At 39.1% G+C, this 23,466-nt stretch overlaps 1 protein-coding gene across 9 annotated transcripts in view; it reads right to left on the reverse strand.

Moving 5' to 3' along the window:
• The window catches only part of PPP2R1B (protein phosphatase 2 scaffold subunit Abeta), a 38,088-nt gene that overhangs the window by 11,712 nt on the left and 2,910 nt on the right, over window positions 1–23,466 (reverse strand). For 6 of the 9 annotated variants that reach the window (XM_079101605.1, XM_079101604.1, XM_079101603.1 and 3 more), the window contains exons 4-15: window positions 22,834–23,066; window positions 22,406–22,553; window positions 20,322–20,477; window positions 19,869–19,983; window positions 19,388–19,458; window positions 18,907–19,041; window positions 17,499–17,672; window positions 14,692–14,752; window positions 9,607–9,761; window positions 9,088–9,230; window positions 8,216–8,307; window positions 3,703–3,824 (exon numbers count right to left, since the gene is read on the reverse strand). In XM_079101605.1, coding sequence (XP_078957731.1) covers window positions 3,703–3,824; window positions 8,216–8,307; window positions 9,088–9,230; window positions 9,607–9,761; window positions 14,692–14,752; window positions 17,499–17,672; window positions 18,907–19,041; window positions 19,388–19,458; window positions 19,869–19,983; window positions 20,322–20,477; window positions 22,406–22,553; window positions 22,834–23,066 — 1,605 coding nt within the window. Of the gene's footprint in view, window positions 1–3,702; window positions 3,825–5,290; window positions 7,775–8,215; window positions 8,308–9,087; window positions 9,231–9,606; window positions 9,762–14,691; window positions 14,753–17,498; window positions 17,673–18,906; window positions 19,042–19,387; window positions 19,459–19,868; window positions 19,984–20,321; window positions 20,478–22,405; window positions 22,554–22,833; window positions 23,067–23,466 lie in introns of those variants that run through there. The other 3 variants (XR_013757470.1, XM_079101608.1, XM_079101609.1) reach the window with 2 other exon arrangements.

Below are 23,466 nucleotides of genomic sequence, written 5' to 3' on the forward strand. Positions count from 1 at the left end.
TTTCCTTGAAGCAAACAATGTAAAGGATCTTAGGTTCAGCCTCATCTGTTTTTGGTCTGGGACCCAGTGAAACAGCATTAGTTCACTAGAGAAACCCAAATGTCCAGCAAGTTCCATGTGCCAGCAAAGTGAAGACCAAGGGTCACAGGGGCAGTCAGAGGGGTCCCAGGGATGAAAGGCAGAGCAAAGAGCAAGACTGGGAATAGGAACTGACCCTCCCAACCTCCAGGGCCGCCATCCTGCCAGAAAGGCATTCCAGGTAGGGTGGAGCCTACCCCTTCTCTGCCAGGAACAGCCCACAAGGCAGCAAAGAACCTCTGACCAACTCCTCAGCCCCTGGTGCTGCTCCCAGTCCTGCCACTAACCTGGGCAAATCATTGTAAAGGCTAGTTTCCCATGGTAACTTCTAATGAACACAGACTGGCTGACAACTCCAAGTTTATGGTGAGGGTCAAACACGACCTGGCATGGCACAGCCCTCCAACATGAGAGCACCCAGACTTCACTTTGCTGGCAGGGAACTTGCTAGACATTTTGGGTTTCTCTAGTAAACTAAAGACTCCATCAGCTCCCCATGAAGAGCATCCCTGGGAGTAGTAGGGATTGAACTCAGAGGCACTCAACCACTGAGCCACATCCCCAGCCCTAATTTGTATTTTATTTAGAAACAGGGTCTCACTGACTTGCTTAGTGCCTCGACATGGCTGAGGCTGGCTTTGAACTCGTGATCCTCCTGCCTCAGCCTCCTAAGCCACTGGAATTACAGGTGTGTGCCACCGTGCCCGGCAAGGGCTTTGGTCTTTGTTGTCAGTTCTATGACTAGACTTCCTGTAGTCTTTGGGTTCAAGATAATTAATCCTCTGGCCAAAAGGTTGGGCCCTTGGGCTCCTAATCTTCAGGCATTCACATCTGGGCTCCTTAGAATTGCCTTGACACCCTCAGGCAGCACCCATACCCCACCCCCATCCTCAATTCAATGAATGAGCCAGATTCCTGAGAGGCAGAATAGGCTCCACTGCAGGTTAGCTGAAACAACTTTGTTCATCAAGTTTAAATCCCAGAAAAAAGAGACAGATACAGGAAGGTAGAGGCCAGAGACCCCAGGGACCCAAGTGACTCTGAGTCTGAGGAAAATCAGAAAAACAGAAAAGCAGAAGAACCAAGGATAGAAGCAAGGGATACAGAAGACATAGTCTTAGCTGAGACTGAGGGCACAGGGACTGAGTTCTGGTCAATGTACAGGACAGACTGTCCAGACAGAGAAGAAAAGGAAGAGGAGGGTGGGTCTCATAAACCAGCGTCTGCACCCATTATTTATGGATGCTTCACTTGATTTGAGTATCCAAACCTAGGCTCAGCACAGAGACTGAATGTCCCTCACAGCTGCTCCTTCCTGCAATAACAAGACTGACATCACTGTTGTCAGGGAAATGGTGTTTTGATTAAAATCATGTGACAGCTACTTCAGATTCAATAAACAAATCCCCTGTTAACCCTTGCCTGAAAGGCCCGCCAGCAGCACTGTCATCAGAAAGCAACTTGCAGACCATCCTGGAGGGAGTAGCTGAGCTGACCAGAGGGGAGGCAGAGTGTGGGAGGTGACACACACACTGCTCCCTGGCAGGTCTACATGAGGGACACATGACATTGAGTGTACAGAGGGCTCTGTAGACCTCAAGAGTCTATCTCCAAGGCATTGTGGAGGCACCCTTCCCAAGAGGACCAGATTTCAACCCATAGGCTCCCTTTTTGACCAAGCAACAGGCACAACCCTGGGATGTCAAATGGCTCCCTCAGGGTCGTGAGGCCAAAAACTGAGGCCAGTTCCCAGAGCTCTAACAATCAGATTTCCACTCTCACCCCACTGAATCTGTGTATTTTCTCTACACCAGAGACAGTGAGGAGTTAAGAACAATTTCTGGTTTGCAATTGGATGACTTCCTGGATCACTCACTTGGCTGCTGGCCCCTGACATGCAGGGCTTTGCCTGGCAACAGCCAATTCCCTTTCCATCTTACCCTCAGTCATTTCCTTAAGTGAAACAAATATAGGGAAGGCTCCCCAAGTCAAGGGGCAGATTTTTCTGGGTTAAATGAACTGAGGCCTCAGAGGTCTAGCACAGCTGGACTTTGGGGAAAGTACATGACCACCTGAAACAGATGGCATCACCTAGTGCCTAGGATGTTGTGAGGCTTAAGTGAGATTTGGTCAAGTGCTTGACAAGATGCTCAGTTACCCAGGCTGGAGGAATGGCTGCTAATGCTGTCCTCAGCTTATGAGCCACCTTCAGAGCTAAGCGAGTCAGCCATGGCAGGAGGCATCTCGATGATCAGCACTGGTCAGGTACATACTGTGCATTTAATGGCACGGCCAGGTACCCCTGAATTTGTAGGAAAACATCTCCTTTCCTAAGAAGTTTTTGGTTTAGGCCTAATATAATGGTTATTCTCATTCCTTCAGCCAAGGTCTCTCCCTTAAGTTCTATGAAGTGGACATAAGGATGCAAAGGGCTGGCCACCTCAGGCATCTGTCAGGGACCAGGAACTGAGAAGGCTGTGAGCAGCAGTCACTTAGCACTTCCTCTCACCATGCAGCCACTGCAGAAGGCCCAGAGCTGCCTGAACCATAGGTAGCCTGACAGCTAGGCAGGGTGGGGGCGGGGGGGTGCAGGGGAGACTATGCAACCCCACAGGAAGGTAAGTACACTTAAGTTAAATAGCTGCTGTTCAGGACTTGGAGAACAGGGAAAAAGTTTCCAAGGTCTTGGTTCACAAAAAACGAAAAGCTGTGAAGATTTAAAAGGCATCCCCCCACCTCCCATACAGGGAATTAATAAACCCATGGGCTCTACCACTGAGCTGCATCCCTTGCCCTTATCCTTTTCTGAGACAGGACCTAACTAAATTGCGCAGGCTGGCCTCAAACTTGCAATCTCCTTGCCTTAGCCTCCCAAGTAGCTGGGATTACAAGCAGTCACCACTGCATCTGGCTAAAAGACAAACTTGGTAGAATTTGCACCAAGCAAACCACTTTGGGTGTGAAAATGCCAAACTCTTCCCAAGCAAACTGAATGCAGCCTGGCGTCAGCACAGATCAGCTGACCCCACTCTGCTCCTTTTCTGAATATATTTGTGAGTCATAAATTGCCCTTCCTCTGAACAGCCCTGGGGCCACAGCTGACACCACCTTCAACTGCTGCACTAGAAATCTGCACCCTTCTCCAAGCAATAGCACCAAATGGAGCTTGTAAAATATTCAGATTGGTATACAGAAAAACTTGACAGAGATGATTTTTATCTTGAGAGAAAATGACTACCCAAGAGGAATTGTGGCAAATAATTTTCTAGTGTGTGAGCAAAGTGGGAACAGCCTGTTTCTACAAGCAACTTCATCAATTCCCCCTTTGTCCTCTGCATGGGTCTTACCATTTCTGATTAGGGGGAGGCAGGAGACAATAGGTCTCAAGCTGCAAGAGTGAAAGAGCTCTGGAAAGTGAGGCCCCCCCACCCCCAAAAACTGTTCCAGAAGTAAGAGAGTAGCAGGCTTAAAAATGTACATACTCTCTTGGCCCTTAAAAACAGCTCTCTCCCCAGGGCAGAGTATGAGGTATTGCCTCTGCCCACCTTGATTCAACCAGGTAGCACCAGCTGCCCTAAGCCCTAAGCGGGCAGGACTCTGGCCCCAGGTTTCTGGGGCACTTACCTTCCCAGTGTCCTCTCCAAGCACTCTGGGTCTCAGGAAATGGTTCTTGTCCGCCCCAGGGGCGCTGGGCTCTTCACTGTCCTTCACAGGAAAATCTAGCTTCCTCAGCCTTTGTGCCACCACTAGAGACAGACAGCAGCACTGTGACTGCCTCTGACCAGGGCACATCCCTCCCAAGCCCACCTGCGCTTCCCAGCCAGGGTGCCCTCAGCTGCTCCAGTACTGCACTGCGAAGCGCAACAATCTATGAGGACATGGGCCCCTGTGCAGAGAAAGCCAGCTCGCCCCAGAGCCTTAGCGTCTCCTTTTAGGAATCTCCAAAGGGCCATACATTGGGCTTAAGGTACCAGCTGGGGGTTCCCCACATCTTGGCCACTGACAGTCTACAGAGCCCTGAACAAAGAGAAAAGACCTGACTCCTTTCAAAACTGACAATATCGGTTTAAGACAACTCTGGAGAAAGAAATGACGGTTTTTCTACCCAGTGAGTAATTAAACTTCATCCTCCAGATTTCCATCTCAACTGAACATTATGTAATTTCCTGGAAACGGCAGCCCTGTGGAGGCAAACAGGGAATTGGGAGACTATTCTAGGTACAGAAAAGGACTGGAGATGTGTGAGAGAATAGGATAGAGGAGCAAAGAACTGGATGGATCAGAGGAAAGCAATTATTTCATCTGCTAAACCAAGATAACTAGGTCTCCTCCAATGTGCTATATCTAGGCTTTAAGGTAAATACCAAGAGAAAGCAAAGTGTCTGAGGAATTTCAGCAAAAGAGGAAAGGACAAGCACCCAACTGGTTTGGCCACCCTACCCTGCCAACCCTGGGGGGATGGAAACAATGTGATTTTTATAGGAAAGTACCAGACTTTCAGCTCAGTGATAACACAGTGGTTAAACACTGCAACAAGCCCTGACAGTGTAAACTTGGACCAGGGATGACATGTCTCTTTCCCCTGGACTTCTATGCAAGCATCCAGGATGCTTGCACAAGGCAGCCCAAAGGCTACTGTCTCTATTGAGTCAGACAGTTGTCCAGCAAAGACACCACCACCACCAGGGCCCTGCATCACAGTAGCCAAGTTGTGGTATTTCCGTGAGCTGAAGTTTGCCCTTTATTTCATCAAAGCTTCATTCAAAACCACACATTAATCTGTTACTCTTATGAAACAAGATGTATCTTCAGGTTCCTATCTCCTTGGCAGCACAGAGAAACAAGATCTGACCTCTTAAGCCCATGAGGGGTAATCCCCACACAAATTATAGAAATACCAAGGTGTTTCTCCATTATTGATGAGACATTTTTATTGGCATTGGTATATGTGTGTATGTCTTGGCTTTGCTTTCCTGGTAAAACAAACAATATAAACTGCCTAGGATGAAAAGCAACAGCAATATATGTTCAAGGCAATCAGACACATCCAAAAGGAACTATTACCTAAGGGGGGAACTAGAAAGGGTTTCATAAAGCTTGTTTCCTAAGAGTAGAAAAATCTTAAATTATGTCAGTGGGAAAATGAGACGGTCAAGTACCTTTGATGACTTTGTTCCACGCATGCATTGCAACACAGAGGAGACTTTTAAAATTCATTCATTGAACACATTTTTATTGAGCACCCACTATGTATACCAGACACTGATCCAGTCACTGGTGATACAGTAAAAGACAAAACAGACAAAAAAACCCTGCCCTCACAGAGCTCTTAGACCTTACATTCTAATGAAATCAAGATAAGAAAACTAGTCCTGTCTGGGTGCAATGGAACATGCCTGTAGTTCCACCACTTGGGAGGCTGAGAAGGGAGGATCCCTTGAGTCCAGGAGTTTAAGATCTGGTCAACGTAGCAAAACAAAACCAAAAACAAACAAAAAACAAAAAAAACTAATCCATGGAGAAAATGGCCAAGCTATTGGCCAAAGAACAATTCTTCTAAAGAATAACAAAAGGGATTTCCTATTGTTAAGACAAAAAGAAACAATGAAGTTCCTAAGGGACTGCCCAAAAAGACAGACCCTGCCATGTTCCATGGCCCATCTTTGAGAAAGTAAGAACTCGCTGTCTAGGGCAGAAAGGTTATGCCTGGGGCTCTCCAGAGGGAGCCACAAGGGCATTTTAAAAGTCTATCCCCAAACCAATGGTATTTCCAACCAAAGAGTAAAACAGTAAATGGTTCCAGTGCAAAAATTTGTTTCAAGAATCAAGATAAGAGTCTCTCATATGTGAAATTAAATTAAGAAGAACATAACCTGTAAGTTATAAAATAAGATTCATGAAACTAAAATTAAAATGTTTATACATGACAGTTTACAATATTAAAATGAGAATGTAGAAAAGATTTTTGCGTAGGAAAATATTTAAACCATGACACAAGAACACGTAAAGTGGAATCTTGTTATAAGGTCACTTAGCATTATAAAATGCAGACAGATAATTTCTGATTTAAACTGTGTTCTGTTTACCAAACATAAGATAACTTGAAAATATTTAGACAAACTTGGTTTTATGTAATAGTTTAATATATGAAATTTTATAGTTCTTGGATCTTCACAAAACAGGGCTCCTAAGATTTCAAAGAGCTTGTGAATGAAATCAACAATTCAAAAACAAAAATGGAAACACCAAACTACTATAGCAAGTTGCACTCAGAAAAAAATAAGCTACAGTAAAACCTCAGTAACTGGAACTTGTTAGAGACAAAGTGAGTTTGATTAGGTGAAAAAAATATAAATAAATTTGTAAGAAAAATATTTAAATTCTCCATGAAATATAAATGTATATATTTCAAGGATAAAAAGTATATTGAATTAATTTATGTGTGACCTCTCAGAGATCCTATGAAAGGTATGTGATATAACTGAAAAGAGTGATTAGTAACTGGCATGTCAACTGGTAAATGGGTGCTTTCTAAAGAGAGCTTTAAACCTATTTAAGTAGATGAAACAGGTTTCCTTCCATACTATGAATTTGTTCAGCAAACCCTTCATCTTAACCCATTATCTTCAATTCCAGGATGAATTAATGAGGTTTTACTGTAAAAGTAAAAAAACAAACATTTCAAAAAGATTCTAGCATCACCCATAACAAAAAATTAGCAATGAAACTTCAGTTTGGAAAGCTACTATGGAATAAAACAAGAATGAGATGCTGATATTGCTGGAAGCAGAACCAGGTGACAAGCAGGAAATTATCATCGTACTGGTTCCTACACTAATCTGAAAGACAAAACTGTAATCTTAAAATCAAACAGTAGAACTACTGCTTATTAGGAGGCACTAAAGTTAAAGTTTCTCAGGAGAGAAAGAATCTTTCAAGGCAGTCACAGTGGTGAGCTGTTGAAACTGTTAGGTTTCAACATCACATATTAGCAGCAAGATACATCCACACTAGGTTTCTGAATGACATGATTACAGTCAAAATCAAGGAAATAAAAACCAAAACAACCAAATACATTAACCCTGAGCTCCCACATTCCTCTTTCATGTAAGACACTGATGCAGACCATCATAATCTAGGAAAATGTGGTTTTCACTATATTCAAATCTCAATCTATCTCCCAATAGAGAGGTTGTAAATTATTCTAAACCATGTATATTTAACTTTGGAAAGATGGGGGGTACACACATATATGTAAACACTAAAAGAATCACTCCACTTCATGTCTGGATTCAAACCCATCTAGGCTTTTTCCAGCATATTTAAAGTGGATGGGGCCTGATTCAACATGAGATGCAGAAGCCCAGATGGTGCCAGGAAAAAAGAAAAACAAAAAACAAAAAACATCAGTAGGCATTCAAGAGATGACTATATCGAGTATCAGGAATTGGTCAATAAGAATGGTTTAAATAATTATCTCGAAAAGAGATGAGTAAAAAATAATCCCATTTCATCTTTAGAAAGAATTAAGTTACTGAAATTTGATTTCTTCTAAGTTGCTGCCATTTGCTTGGATGAGATCTTGAAGGTTTTCCATTTTTTCTCCACCCAGTTTAAGGACACATTGACTAGAAATCTGTGATAAGAATTTAGTAAAGGCTTTTCCCTCCTGTTCCTCATTATGCCAATGCAAGAACTGGAAAATTCCAAACAAAATCAGGTTAGTGGTACAGAAAGTTATGAACGATCTACCTATGTGAGGGTTAAGCACATAACAATGATCCCAACGCATGAGACTAACATCCCATCGTGGTCAGTTTCTTTACTCTGCCAGTCTAATCCAGAGTTAAACTTTAAAGACTAATTAAAAGTCCAAACTAAAACTATTCTTGCCAATAAGAATCATAATTCACCCAAATCCTAGACGTAGAACTGGAAAAATGGACCGCTCACTTAGGAAAGAGTGGCAGGCCAAGAAGTTTCTAACCAGAGAGGCCCCAGCATTCCAGGAACTCAGTATCCTCCCTCTTTGCCATCATGCTTATCCTACCCTTCCCACTTTCCATCCCTCACACAATAGGGATTAACCCCTCATTAATAAAATTATAAGCTTCAAGGTAGAAAATGAAATACATACCGCTTATAGCTTCCTGTGCAAAATATTTGACATCCATGTCTTCATCCTGACCTAACTTCTGTAATATCGGCTTAACTTCTCCCTGCAAAGCACTAAAATTCAAAAGTATTATCTGTGAAGGGCATTCTAGTGGGTATAAGAAATCCTTTAAGATGCATATGCTCCATAGTAATTTTTTTTTCTCTGAAGTCTAAAATTAAATTTTTTTTTTTTTTTTGGTACTGGGAATTGAACCAGGAGGGCTACCACTGAGCTACAGCTCCAGTCCCTTTCTTCCCCAGTCCCACAACAGACAAGGTTGTGCTAAGTTGCCTGCGCTGTTTTCAAACTTACAATCTTCTTGCTTCAGTCTCTCTGGTATGTACCACTGTGCCTGGCTAAAATAAAAACTATTTTAAAAGTCTTATAAATTTGACAAATATAGCTGGATGCAGAGGTGCACACCTGTAATCCCAGCAGATCAGGAGGATCATGAGTTCCTAGGCAGCCTCAGCAAAAGTGAGGTGCTAAGCAACTCAGTAAGACCCTGTCTCTAAATAAAATACAAAATAGGGCTGGGGATGTGGCTAGTGGTTGAGTGCCCCTGAGTTCAATAGCCAGGACCCACCCCCTAAAAAACAATTGACAAATACACTAAATAATTTCTAAAGAAGTTCTCAACAAAATTAGCTTTGGACAATGAGCTACACATATACTGACTTTAAATTCAAAAGTCAGAGTAGACATCCTCAAAAATGGTTGTTAATTATTTTCTTTAAACAAACTCATATCCTAGGTAAAGTGAAAATAACTAAACTTAATTTTAGCTATTACTCCCTAGGAGGTAAAAGTCAAACTATACTTTTAAAATAAGAATAACACTAAAATCTTACTTGGTATCTAGAATTGGTCCAATTTTTTGTAGAGATTTGGCCACATTGAAACGAACATTTGCTACTTGATCTCCTGCCATTTTTAATACGATGGGCAGCATTTGCTTAGTGGTTATTTCCTGACCACATGCTTCAGACAGTGCCTAAAAAATAAATAATATGGCACAGTTAAAGCACTTTAAAAAATAAATCTAGTGAAACAAATTAATATTTAATAAGAAAGTAATTGACCAACAAAAAATATTTCTAGTTTCAGCACCTAAAATAGGAACAAAAGGTAGCAAAGAATTAGAGAACTAGACCAGAATTTATAACTAAGTTGCAACTTTTAAAATACCACTATAAATTTTAACATGAACTTTAAAATCAACATTTTCTCTCATTTCCTAACTGTCCAAATTTAATCAGGGCAAAAAACATATTCCAAGTAGAAGACAGTACATATTAGAATTCAAAAATACACTTGTGAATAATTGCTCTACTGCCTGAGTTGATCAGTAATAGTTAGATAATACTTACATTAATGCAGAATAAAGTGGTCATCCTATGCAAGTAATTAGGATCATTCGCCATTACTAACACTTTAGGAACGATGGTATTTTGGGCCCACTCTGTACCAAACTTCTGGACTAATTTCATGAGGTTGTTGGTAGCAGCTTCTCGAATGGCATATACTGCAAACAAATTATCATAGTTCTTACTTTTTTTTTTTTTTAAATAACCTTGTTTACTTACATCAACATCAAACATGAACCAAAACCAAAACCTCTCTATAAACAGACCCCAAATATACTCATACAGAAGGACAAGCATTATGGGCCACAAGTCATACTGATTTGCTATTACAGTTACAAAATGTGTATGTTCAAGAAAAAGAAATGCCAAGAGCTCACTACATGCATCACCAATCAATTAACAAATACAAGTGCCTACAAGAAGCTTTGTGCTACATCAGATCAAAGATCATATACTCTTATCAGAGAAAGGAAAGCTAAGGCACTCCAAGAAGCCACACAGCATAAGACTGATTTCAATGAAGTATGGCATTGTATAGTAAGGACTGTGAGGGCTTCAGGGTTTAGAGAGGAGAGAGGAGTGAGCAGGGAGGTCTGGGATGGCTTCAGGAAAAGAAAGAAGCACTACACTATACTGAGCTGTGAAGATCAGGGAGAATGCATGTAAACAGAAGAGCAGAAGAATTCCAGAATAGTGAAAAAAAGAAAGTACCCAGGGCACAAAGGAAAAAAAAACCAAATCTGTGAGACAGGTTAAGACAGTTAAGAATGGTCCCAGGTCACACAGCATTCTGAAAGCTTAATTTACTCTTGATAAAAAAAACAGGAGGTTTTTAAAACAAAAGTGTGACCAGATGACCAATGTGGTATTTAGTAAGATTATCCAGAGTGGCAAGAAGAGCTGAGAGGACAAGGACATCAAGGAGAAACTATAGTATAGGTCACTGTGGTCATCTACACAAGAGCAAATAAAAATTTAAGATCAACCTGCTTCTTTTCCAAAAGAAAGGTTTAGGTTCAGACAAGAAATCAAATGTCTTCTGTGATACATAAACCTGCTTTAAAATCTAATCATCACCTACAAAATCATTTATTGAACACATAATCATAAATCTAGATCATAAAGGTCTGCAATACTATCTTCTTCACAGTTAGCTGGTATATACAGCCGTAAACAAAGATAGACCTCTGTGTAACTTCATTTCACAGGTCTGATAGGACTTATAATTTGGGTTTAGATAACAAATCAAGAGTGGTAGGTAGTGATTCCTTATTCTACTTCTGTCTCCAGACAGGCAATGATGTTGACAACAGGTAAGATAGCACAGACAAATCACTACACAATTTCTTACCAATGCTTTAACTGACCAAAGTCTCTGGGAAAAGCAAGTTACCAAGAATACCCAGAACTAGGGCTGGGATTGTGGCTCAGTGGTTAAGTGCTCACCTAGCACATGTGAGGCACTGGGTTCAATCCTCAACACCAAATAAAAATAAATAAATTAAATAAAGGTATTTTTTAAAAAAAGAATACCCAGAACTACTAAGGAGCAAGCTCAAGTCGATCATTTTACACAAGATATTCTTTCCCGTAACATCCGGTCTTTAGCCCAAACTCCTCCCATGTTCTTTCCTCTAAGGTGGAGCTAACTGGAACATCTATTTCTCCTTTAATTCCTGTTTTTTAACGTACTTGAGAATTTTCCCATCATAATGCCATTACCACAGGAAGGGATCACACTGCCAAAGTAATCAGAAACCAAGGACACACACTCAACTCTAAGGACTTATATGCACCCAACTCTACTTGGCCAGGTGTCTACTATGTTCTTGTCTCCTCTTGATTTTGTTGTCAGAAGAATGCAAACCATTCCATGGTTCTGCCTGTTTTCTCTCCTCTCTGTCTCTCTTGCTCTCTCTCCCCTTAAGGTATGATTGATATGTAAGGTTTCTTCATATGTCTAGCTCAATCTGTGCTCACTAACTTTGATTCTTTTTTCTTTCTCCTATAAAAAATAAATTCTCCTTAGAAATCCCTCCCTCTGAGGTGATGTATTAGAGTAAACTAAAAAAGATGAAGGACAAATTTTATTTTCATGATTCAATAAAAGCTTCTTAAATGCCAATTACCCACTTAGATTTTTGCCTGTGATATATTAAGTAGATTTTTTAAAAATTAACTTTATATTTAAAAATAGTTTTGGATTCACAGAATAATTTCAAAGATAGAGTTCCCATTCTCTCTTATTCTTAACTCCTTACTTGGTATGGTACATTTGTCCTGATTGGTAAACCAATATCAACACACTGTCATACTTTTGCTTAGTTTTCCTTTCTTCCCCTATAGGATCCCCTCCAGGGTACCACACGGCATTTGTCATCTTGTCTCCTTAGGCTCCTCTTTGCTGTTATAGTTTTCTCAGACTCATTCTTTTTTTAATGACCTTAACAATTCTGAGGATTACACGTCAGGTGTTTTGTAGATTTGTCTCATGTTCTAATCATGATCAGAGTGGGGTTGTTTTACCAGAGAGGTAAAGTGCCATTCTCACTACTTCATATCAAGGGTACAAAATGATGACATGGTCCTTGATGTCTGGGGTCATCTTTGCCAGGCTTCTGCAGTGGTAAGTTCTTTTTTTCTATCCATGCAGTAGCCACACATTGAAAGGTGGTCACTTGTGAGCAGCCCACACTGAAAGAGTGGGGAGTTGTGCTCCCCCTTCTTAAGGGCTGAGTATCTACATAAGTTATTTGCAATTGTCTTGAGTGGGAGATCTGTCTATTCTCCACATTTCTTAAGTTAATTTCTTGTATTGATATGGAAAAAGAAAAAAGAAAGACCTCCCTCTGATCAACACTGAGCACGTAACCATAGGACCACTGCTTAAGTCATACTATTTTCCTTGAACTTCTCTGGATTTTCCACAATATTCTTTTAGTAATTTAATAACCAGGAAAAAAAGTGTTTAAAAAAAAAAATCTAGATTATCAGTGATCACTATATAATACTTATCTAAAATGCAAAAGCAACCTTTTTCTTCAAGTTATAAAACACACTAAAAATTCTAAAATGAAATACAAAAGCAAAAGAATAAAAAACTCTTGTGATTACCAGTAACTCATAGAACAATTTCAGAATGGCCCTATCATTGGTTCAGAGAACGCTTACAGACCCACTTTGGTACGCTGCTACAGGAAAATAAACAAAGGTTTCTCTAGTTCCCAAATTGTGGAAGAAAAAAAACACGAAATGAGGAAAGAAAAATTGAGTTATACAGGGAACAAGCCTACATTGACTAGGTGTCAAAAATTTGATTCCTGACAGGTGTGGTGTGCTACCACACCTATAATCCTAGTGGCTCAGGAGCCTGAGGCAGAGGATCACAAGTTCAAAGTCAGCCTCAGCAACTTAGCAAGATCCCTAAGCAACTTTGAGAGACCCTGTCTCTAAATAAATGTAAAAGTGGGCTTAGGATGTGGCTCAGTAGTTAAGTGCCTCTGGGTTCAATACCCAGTACACACACACACACACACAAAAATTCCTTGTGGAATATTAGAACTTTAAAAAACTATTAATCCAGAATTCCAGCTTTCAAAGAAAGTATAGAATGATCTTCTGGAGCATACCATTCCCACCAATAAAAAAAATATTTATCAGAAATAATATAAATACTTTAAAAAAACAGGAATTTCTTTCCTATAATTTGCAAAATTTAAGTTTTATCTTAAAAGAAAACAAGCCATAAAAAGATAACTTTAGAAGAAAAAAGTATTCCTAATATACTATATATACATATACATATATATGTATGTATGTGTACATATATATACATATATATATATATGCCCATACAGATTGTCACATATTTTTAACTTACTTCCTTTTCATACTTTTAGCCATAAGATACAAATATGCTCTTAACAAAACCAGCTACCTATGGTATCGTCATTCCTTCCAAATACACAAGCACCCACAGATGAACAGATTCACTCAATATATAGAATACTGCATAACTGATACAGAATGCTTATAATCTCCAACAAAACATGGAACCAAAGGTCACAGTACAATGTCACATAAGCACTCAACAGCATATACTGAAACAGGTTTTAAGGTCACAACAAAGTGGCCAAATCTGGATCTGGAACCTAGGTGGCACAGAGATTTTATCTGCTATCCACTGCTACCCAGCAGACAAGAGAATATATACATATACAACTACTTGAGATCTCACCAAAAAGTCAACTACTCATTCCTCTGTTGTGTCTGATCTGCCCTGCTCACCCTCTCTTAACATCATAGCAGTATCAGTCAGAGAGGAAATAGGAAACCTTTCTTTCACCAAAACCAGAAATCTAAGCTTTCTCTGTCCCTGGGAATAGGTAATGTCTCCCAATCCTAAGAATTCTATACTATAGTGTCCTATCATATACCTCCTTCTCTATATGTTAATTCAGAAAAATCAAGTAGTCATTTCTTCTCACCCAGGTCTTTCATCTGATTTGAATCCCTATCCAACCTACAGTGGCTGAATGGCAGCACGGCAAGTAGAAGATACTAGGATAAGAAAGGAATAATTATATACAAAGAGTCTGAAGATGACACAATCAGATAAGTAAGAAATACCGTAAAGAGCCAGGCATGGTGGCACCTGTAATCCCAGTGGCTTGGGAGGCTGAGGCAAGAGAATTACAAGTTCAAGGCCAGCCTTAGGAACTTAATTTGCAAGGCTGTAAGCAACCCAGTGAGACCCTGTCTCAAAATAGAAAATGGGATGGTGATGTGGCTCAGTGGTTAAGTGCGGGTTTAATCCCTGATACAAAAAAAAAAAAAAGCAGAGAAATTGTTTAATGGAAAAAAATAAAGTTAAAATAGAAAAAAAAAATGAATAAAGTAGAAATGTCACATTTATATTCAGAGAAAGCTAAAAGGAATTTAATCAAAGATTTTCTTCACCACTATATTGTTAAGTCAAAATTCTTGGTCAGATCAGGATTCCTTTCTAAAATGAAGTATATGAACATCAATGGGATATATGCAAAATCCTGGAATTTCCATAATAATGTTTTTAATTTGTCTACTCACCATGATCCACAAGCCAGGCCATACATAAAGAATTCAGCTTCTCATCAAAAAATTCCACACCCTAATGGATACAAAAGATTCCATTAACACACATCTCCAGAGTTTAGAAATTAAGATGCTCTATTGCATTACAGAAAGATTACCTGAAGTAAAAAAACTTCCAATAAGCTGAATTCATGAAACAACCAGAAAAGGAAAATCATGGAATTTACTAACTGTAAATCTATATTATTGGATAAAAATTATAAACAAAGAAAAGCATAAGTGAGATGGCACAGGCATGCTAAGTAGGAAAGAAGAGAGCAGTCATAGGCCAGACACCATACTAGAGAAAAGTAGGAAGAATGCAATGTAGATGGTCTACGAAACAAAATTCATTTGTAAAATGAACTACCCAGGAAACTGTCAATAATAATTCTTAGTTGTCTTCCCTTTTTGGTTAATACAACCAATTCTTATGGATTGGATATCCCCAATTAATTTAGAGACTATTTCTGGGATCATGGGAGAGAAAATATTGGAGAATAAAGCAGATACAAGAGTACAAGGCAAGAAGCTCCAATGTGAAGTCACATGTAGAACCATCCTGTCTCTCCTATCCCTGCTGCTCCTATCAATAGGGCCACCTCAGTACAGGTTGGGGACAAGCTGTAGGAACTCATTTACACAGACCTCTTATCCTGGTTTCATACCACACAGGTAAGCACTATAATATGTACTTTCCTGATGATTACCTCCTGGGGTCTACATGTTTAATCTTTTGGTTTAGTCTTTTGGGTCTTTGAAATTCCTAAATGGAATTCTAGGAATGAAATTTTTGACTAGTGATGATGTATTTTAAATAAAGAGATGTAATATAAAGGTTCTGTGCTCTGAAAACAGTGGTTGAATTTTGAAGGAGGGGCTGGGGATATAGCTCAGTTGTTAGAGTGCTCGCCTTACAAGCACAAGGCCCTGAATTCAATCCCCAGCACAGCAAAAAAAAAAAAAAAAAAAATTGAAAAGTCTTGGCAGACACCAAGATTACCATGAAAGCCCTCAAAGACTTTTCATTTCAGGTTGAGGATTTTCCTTCAGTCTTAATTTAATTAACTTTCATTTCTTGGTATTTGTACTTTATATTTACTCACCATGATCTACAAGCCAGACCATGTATACAGTCTTGAGAGAATTTTATGAATTGACTAAATGATTTTAAAAAATCTTTATACCTAAAGAAAAATTAAGGACAACATACATACTAGCAAGAAATTGAAATTCTAAGAAACATCCATGACTGAAGTATGTCACCCTGCCAGAGAGGCACCTTGCCTTGCTTCTATACTGATTTATGTAGTTGGTAGCCCTTAGAGACTGCAAGTCTAGGGGAAGCAGAGGTTTAAAGAAACTTGGGCTGGGGAGATAGCTCAGTCGGTAGAGTGCTTGCTTTGCAAGCACGAGGCCCTGGGTTCGATCCCCAGCACCACAAAAAAAAAAAAAAAAAAGAAAAGAAAGAAAGAAACTGCACTGTGGGCATGGTGGCCCACGCCTGTAATCCCAGTGGCTCAGGAGGCTAAGTCAGGAGGATTGAGAGTTCAAAGCCAGCCTCAGCAACAGTGAGACCCTATCCCTAAATAAAATACAAAACAGGGTTAGGGATGTGGCTCAGTGGTTGAGTGCCCCTGAGTTCAATCCCTGGTACCCAACCCCCGTCCCCCCAAAAAAAACAAAAAAGAAATGACACTAAAATTCACACTCTCTTCTAGACAGATGTTCCAGTTTTCGGCAAACCCATTAGCTGCTTTCCACTCTGGAGAATGATCCATGACAGTCACCAGCAAAGACCTGAAAATGCCCCTTGGTATTTGGAAGTAACAGCAGAAAAGGGTGACAAAATATCTTTGACCCTATCAGATATGTTGACATCTGCTGGGCATGGTGGCACACATCTGTAATCCCAGCAACTCAGGAGGCTAAGGCAAGAGGAATGCAAGTCTGAGGTCAGCTTCAGCAATTTTAGGGAGACCCTAAGCAACTTAGCAGGACCCTCTCTCAACATAAAAATACAAAGGACTGGGGATGTAGCTCAGTGCTAAAGCACCCCTGGGTTCAAGCCACAGTACAAAAAAAAAAATTTGGTGGTGGGGATGGTACCGGGGATTGAACTCAGGGGCCCTCAACCACTGAGCCACATCCCCAGCCCTAGTTTGTATTTTACTTAGAGACAAAGTTTCATTGAGTTGCTTAGTGCCTCACTTTTGCTGAGGCTGGCTTTGAACTCGCAATCATCCTGCCTCAGCCTCCTGAGCCGCTGGGATTACAGGCATCTGCCAACACACCCAACAGCATTACAAACTTTTCTGTGTGGTGACTCCTCAACTCCCTTTCATCAAAATAATGGAAAAGTGGTTCCCAGGGGCATTTTTCTTGGGATATAGACATAGAGGGAAGCTGCCTTGACTAAACAAAAAGGGAACAAAAAGCTAAGCTGATTTATCTTGAAATCACACTTCCCTTTTCTGTTCATTAGTCCTTAGGTCACACAGGTATTAAATATTATAGAATTTGTTATGTACACCAAGAAATTTATTATATCCTTCTATGGTTTTGTTTTTAGGTAGCAGCAAGGTGAAATATGTTTCTATAATACCTTTTTTATTGGAAGCTAATGTACTAATAAAAAAAAAATTCTATAAGCAACAGGACAAGATTATACTTTCATGCATCTAAATGAACAGAATCAGATAGGCCATTAGGGCCTTCTACTTGCCATGGCTAATCTCCCTTATTTAATGCTACCCTCTGGTTCATGGAGTACATGTACTCACCAGCTGGCCTGCCAGCAGTGGCATATACTCAATGATGGCCAACCGGACCCGCCACTTGGCATCTTCAGCCAGTTCCACTATGGCAGGAAGGAGAGATTGAGAGAGCTGACGGATTCCAATCACTTCATTTACACAATCCAAATTGGAGATGATATTCAAACGAACTTCAGGACACTATAAATATATAAGTCCCCAAAACCACATGTAAAAATTAAGTCTTCGGCCTAATGTTCTACTGTCATAATGTAAAAACTACTAAAGCAAATTTTAAAATTATAAAGTAATAACTCAGATGAAAAAAAATGTTTGAGGATAGGGGTGTAGCTCAGTGGTAAAGCACATGCCTAGCATGCATATGGCCCTTGGCTTCATCCCCAACACCACGGCAAGGAGTCTTAAAGGAAATAATGAATACTCAGTACACAATTCAAGACACATAAATATAACTGATCTGAACCAGAACTTTCTATGAAAAATCCATGAGATGATAAATAACACAAATTAAATTAAATGTATTCAAATCTGCCACTGCTGAAAAACCTGAGGCAAGTTATTTTAAGCTCTCTGGCCCTCATTTTCCTCATCTATAAAATGGGAATAATAATGATTATAATAACCTCATAATACTGTGAGGATTATATGTAATAATACAGGATCATACCTGGCACATATACATTACTCAATAAATGTAAGCTATCTTTATAATTTTGGATAGTATAAAATTAAATCAAAAATATATTAGATTAAAGATAAGGAACCAGTGAATACAAAGCAAAAATCAAGCAGAGATGACTGACAGGCGATTCTGGGTTTTTTTTTTTTAAATATTTTTTAGTTGCAGATGGACACAGTATCTTTATTTTTTTATGTGGTGCTGAGGATTGAACCCAGCACTTTGCTCTACCACTGAGCTATATAGCCCTGGTTTGCCTTTTTAATAGATCCTTGTGCCCACTTCCTGAATAATCTGTAATCTCAGATCCAAACAGCTTTAAAATAAGATATGTAGCTAGGTTTCATAAGACACACCTATATTCCCAGCTACTCAGGAGATGGAGACAGGAGGACTGCCAAGTTCAAAACCAGCCTAGGCGAGACTGTCTCAAAATAAAAAATAAAAAGAACCTGAGCTGTCTCAATGGTAAAGTGCCCCTGGGTTCAATCTCTAGTACTACAAAAAAAAATTTTTTTATAAAGACTTTCCATAGTTTGGTCCTTTTTTTTTTTTTTTTTTTTTTTTTTTTTTGTGGTGCTGGGGATTGAACCCAGGGCCTTGTGCTTGCAAGGCAAGCACTCTACCAACTGAGCTATATCCCCAGCCTCTGGTCCCTATTTGCATGAAACCTAACAGCAAAATCACATTCTATCAAAGACTATGAGAAGAAAGAAAATTTATAGCCAGACTCACCTCATCCTTTAACTGAGCTAAAAAAAGAGGTAGAAGATGTTCAATGGTATTTTCTTTGCCCAAAATGGTAGACAATCCCATAATTACAGAAGCGAGAGCTGATTTGACATGTTGATTGGTATCAGATACTAATTCCTAAAATAAATCAAAATTAAGTCTTTTTTGCAAGATAACAGAATCTTCATTCAATCTCCCAAGACTTTTAAAGACAACATTATTTCAATATATATTAGTTGCCATTTTCTCAGACCATCTTTAGGCAATAGACCTAAGTAAGTACCAAAGAGCATTTTAAAATTATAATTGGTAAAGACAAGTAATAAATAACATCACAAATTAACATATCTGCCCATTCATCCTTCACCCCTTATCCACCTTTTAAACTCCAAGAGTTTTAAGGTAAAAGAAAAACAAAATTGAAGTTAGGTTTAATTTATCATATAGGGCAGAGTGAAATAAAATAAACCACCATTATATGTACCTTTATATAGGGTAGAATTTGATTCATAATTATGGTCTCTCTACCTTCAATGGGCAAGTTCTCACAAAGTTCTAAAAGACAAACAGAAAAAAATAATGATTTCATAGAACCTTTTATATAATCAAATGAAAAAATTTAACTAGGTTTATCAATAGTTGTAAGTTCGGTCGAATCATAACAAATACTCTCTAAGAGGGAAAATGAGTCTTATTTTAAATGCAGTCATCTATCATCTTTATGCCATTATATATCACACACAACCTAATCTGTAAGTGCATTTTTAATAGAAACAAGATAAAATGATTATTTGGCTTAAAATATAAAGGAGCGACTTTATATGACAATATGACATTTTCACACATTGAATCATCTCTATTTAAAACCATATTCTAAAATAAAAATATACACACAAGTATTAAAAAAAAAAGGCACTAAAATGAATAATGCATGACCCATTGCAACACAAACTGAATTCCTTAACCTTTTACTTTGTGGGCAGCAGCTGCTCGGACTTCAGCTTCACAGTCTTTAAGTAGGTTCTGAAAGGCGGGGATGAGGTCATTTAAGGTGATTTTGGGACCCACCGCTTTCTGGAGCTATAAAAGAATTATTACTAGTTTTAATATACTAACAAAATAATGAAAAAGAATAAAATACTGCAATCTTCAAATATATACTTTTGCCATACTATTCGTTCAAAATAATTAATTCATAATCTTTTTGTATAACAGCAAATCTGTGAGTTATTTCTTTTTTTTTTTTTAATACTTAAAAATGCCAGTGTAGGGCTGGGGCTATAGCTCAGTGGTAGAGTGCTTGCCTTCCACGTTTGAGGCACTGCGTTCGATCCTCAGCACCCCATAAAAATAAAGATACTGTGTCCATCTACAACTAAAAAAATACTTTTAAAAAAATGCCAGTGTAGTCATTTTACCTCTGAAAATTTGTCAGCTACCATATAGCGCACTCGCCAGGATTTATCTTCTGCTGCTTGTCGAAGTGTAGGCATTACCAAGGCCTCAAGGTCATCCTGAGACAATAACTGGGCAATACTAACACAAGCTTCCACAGCTAGGAGGCGCACTGAATCCTAAAGGAACACAAATTTTCTGTTAGTATAATGAGCCATGGAGCACTGTATGGTATGAAGCAGTGCTACTGTGGGTATAAAAAAGAAAAATAAAGGGCTGGGGATATAGCTCAGTTGGTAGAGTGCTTGCCTTGCAAGCACAAAGCCCTGGGTTCAATCCCCAGCACTGCAAAAAAAAAAAAGAAAAAGAAACAACTAAATAAATAAAACATATGAAAGTCATAGACAGAAATGACGTTGTAAAGTGAAAAGCAAATTACCTTTGCTGGAGTAGTTTTATTAAGGAAGATAAAATGTAAATATTAAGTGGGAAAAAAAGAACATTTTAAAGATATCTAAAAATTAAAATTATACTTGCATAACATAACAAATCACTTAGGAAGTTCAGCTTTCAAACTACTCACTTTGAAGTGGCACTAAGAGGAACTTGGGCATGAGATTGTGATTTGGAAAGAAATATATAAAACAAATGAAGTTAGTACAAAAAAATGGATTTTAATTTTTTTTTTTTTTGTACCAGGGATTGAACCCAGGGGCGCTTAACCACTGAGTCATATCCCTAGCCCTTTCTATGTTTTATTTTGAGATGGTCTCACTATGTTGCTTAGGGCCTTGCTAAGTTGCTGAGGCTGCCTTTGAATTCACGATCCTCCAGCCTCAGCCTCCCAAGTCTCTGGGATTTCAGGCATGTGCCAGACTCAACTTGGAAGTAACCATGTCTAGAAATTCAGCAGAAAATATTAGAAATGTATGGGATTAATGAACTCAGCTTTCCAGATGTAAAATGCCAACTGCAAATGTGACACATCTGTTCTTTGACCAAGTGGAAATATATAATTAAAACTCAAGCTGGGGGGCTGGAGTTGTGGCTCAATGGCAGAGTGCCTGCTTAGCACATGTACGGCACTGGGTTTGATTCTCAGCACCACATGTAAATAAATGAATAAAAAATAAAGGTCTATCAACATCTAAAAAAATTTTAAAAATTAAAAAAAAAACTCAAACAGGGCACAGGGGCACATGCCTATAATCTCAGTGGCTCGGGAAGCTGAGGCAGAAGGATCATGAATTCAAAGCCAGCCTCAGCAACTTAGCAAGGCCCTAAGCAACTCAGTGAGATCCTGTCTCTATGTAAAATACAAAAAAGGGCTGGGGATGTGGCTCAGTGTTTAAACAACCTTAAGTGTTTGTCAAAGAGGACAGTGACTGTATTAAGTACTTTATTTAGGTGTTGGCTGTTTTATTACTAATTCTACTCCAAAGAAATCTAGATCCTTGGATTTTAAATTGCTATTGGGCAAAACAATACCATATTCCAGTGAAAGATCAAATAACACATTCTATGCTTATTTATCTGAAAGTCAAACTTCCAGGAAACATTATTCCCCCATCTCACAATACAGCCTGCAATTTCCAAAGATATATTATCACTTGATGCAGCTTTGGTCTTCCTTTCTAATTTTGGCTCCCATTTCCTCTTTGACTCCTCCTTCAGGGGAGTGGGGAGTACCAGGGATTGAACTCAGGGGCACTCGACCACTGAGCCATATCCCCAGCCTTAGTTTCTATTTTATTTAGAGACAGGGTTCTCACTGAGTTGCTTAATGCATCGCTTTTGCCAAGGCTGGCTTTGAACTTTCAATCCTCCTGCCTCAGCCTCCAAAGCCGCTGGGATTACAGGCAGGCAGGCACCATTGCAACCAGCTCCTCCTTCTTTTAACAGTTACCAATACAAGAAAGAAAATCATGGTTTGGTTAAGAAAGAAATATAAGAACACTGAGATAAGCTAGGATTAAGGTCAGAATTAAGTATTAACTTTGCAAAAAAGAATCCTAACATAAGAACCAAAACTTCTCCAATAAATGTTTAAAATGTTAGAGGAGAGGAACGTATCTGTGTCCCTTAAATATTAAAGAGTTAATTTTACCTGTTCATCTGAAGCTAAATTAGTGAACAATGGAACAATTTCAGTTTTCACACTGTCTAGTTCCAAAACTTTCGCAAATTCACCCAATTTGGAAGCAGCAGCTCGTCGAACCATTGGTGTGTCATCTGAGCACAAGGAACGGAAGTGCCTGCAGCATAAAATAATGAAGGTATTTTCTAACCATATACTATCAATTAAACATGTCCCAAGGTAGACATTTTAAAGGTTTTCTTTTACAAATATCAGTGATTAGGTTCCTACTCACAGAAGTAACAAAATGAAAACACTGGTATATTCAACATGATGAAAAAAAAAGTCATCATTTCTACTATCCTGGTATTGGCAACTCACTTGTAACAGGGTACTGTGTAAACTGTCAGCTATGTGTCCCCAATAGCCCCAAATTTTTAAAAAATGCTATATCTTACTGTCTAATTTCCGCCTTGACAGCATTGGAAGCCCTGGGATAGCAAACGCTGAACAAACCACAAGCAGATGTGCGAGAAGTGAACCAATCACCACTTGCTAGGCGTTTCACCAGAGGTACAAAATGAGCTTCCAGAGCAACAGGAGTATGTTCCTGGGAGATCTGCCTCAGGGACTCCACAGCCTTGTCTCGAACAACAGTCTCTTCCACAGTCGCCAGACTTTCCAAAGGAGGCTACATAGATCAAAAAAGGAAAACCACAGAAGAAAACTTAAGTGAATCAGGTTAAATACAAATTGTCACCTTTAGTGTGACTAAAGGGAAGTGGTACACGTAACCAGAATATTAGCTACATCATACCAAATGGTTACTTTCAATTCACACAGTGATAACATATGGTATGGCCAACCTGAAGACACGACTTTTGTAGGAAAGCCAAGATCCCATGTCCCAGATGGCAATTCCCAGATGGTGTCTACAAATGACACAGTGGAAGAGAGTTGACACAATATTAATAATATTTGGAGTCGAATCACTAAATTTAAATGATATGTAGACAAATTCAGACAAGTTTGTGTATATTTCCTTGACCAACATTTGGGCACCAAGATTACATGATGACATCATGTCAGGT

Source organism: Sciurus vulgaris, assembly GCF_902686455.1.
Source record: "Sciurus vulgaris genome assembly, chromosome: 11".
NCBI classification, from domain to species: Eukaryota; Metazoa; Chordata; class Mammalia; order Rodentia; family Sciuridae; genus Sciurus; species Sciurus vulgaris.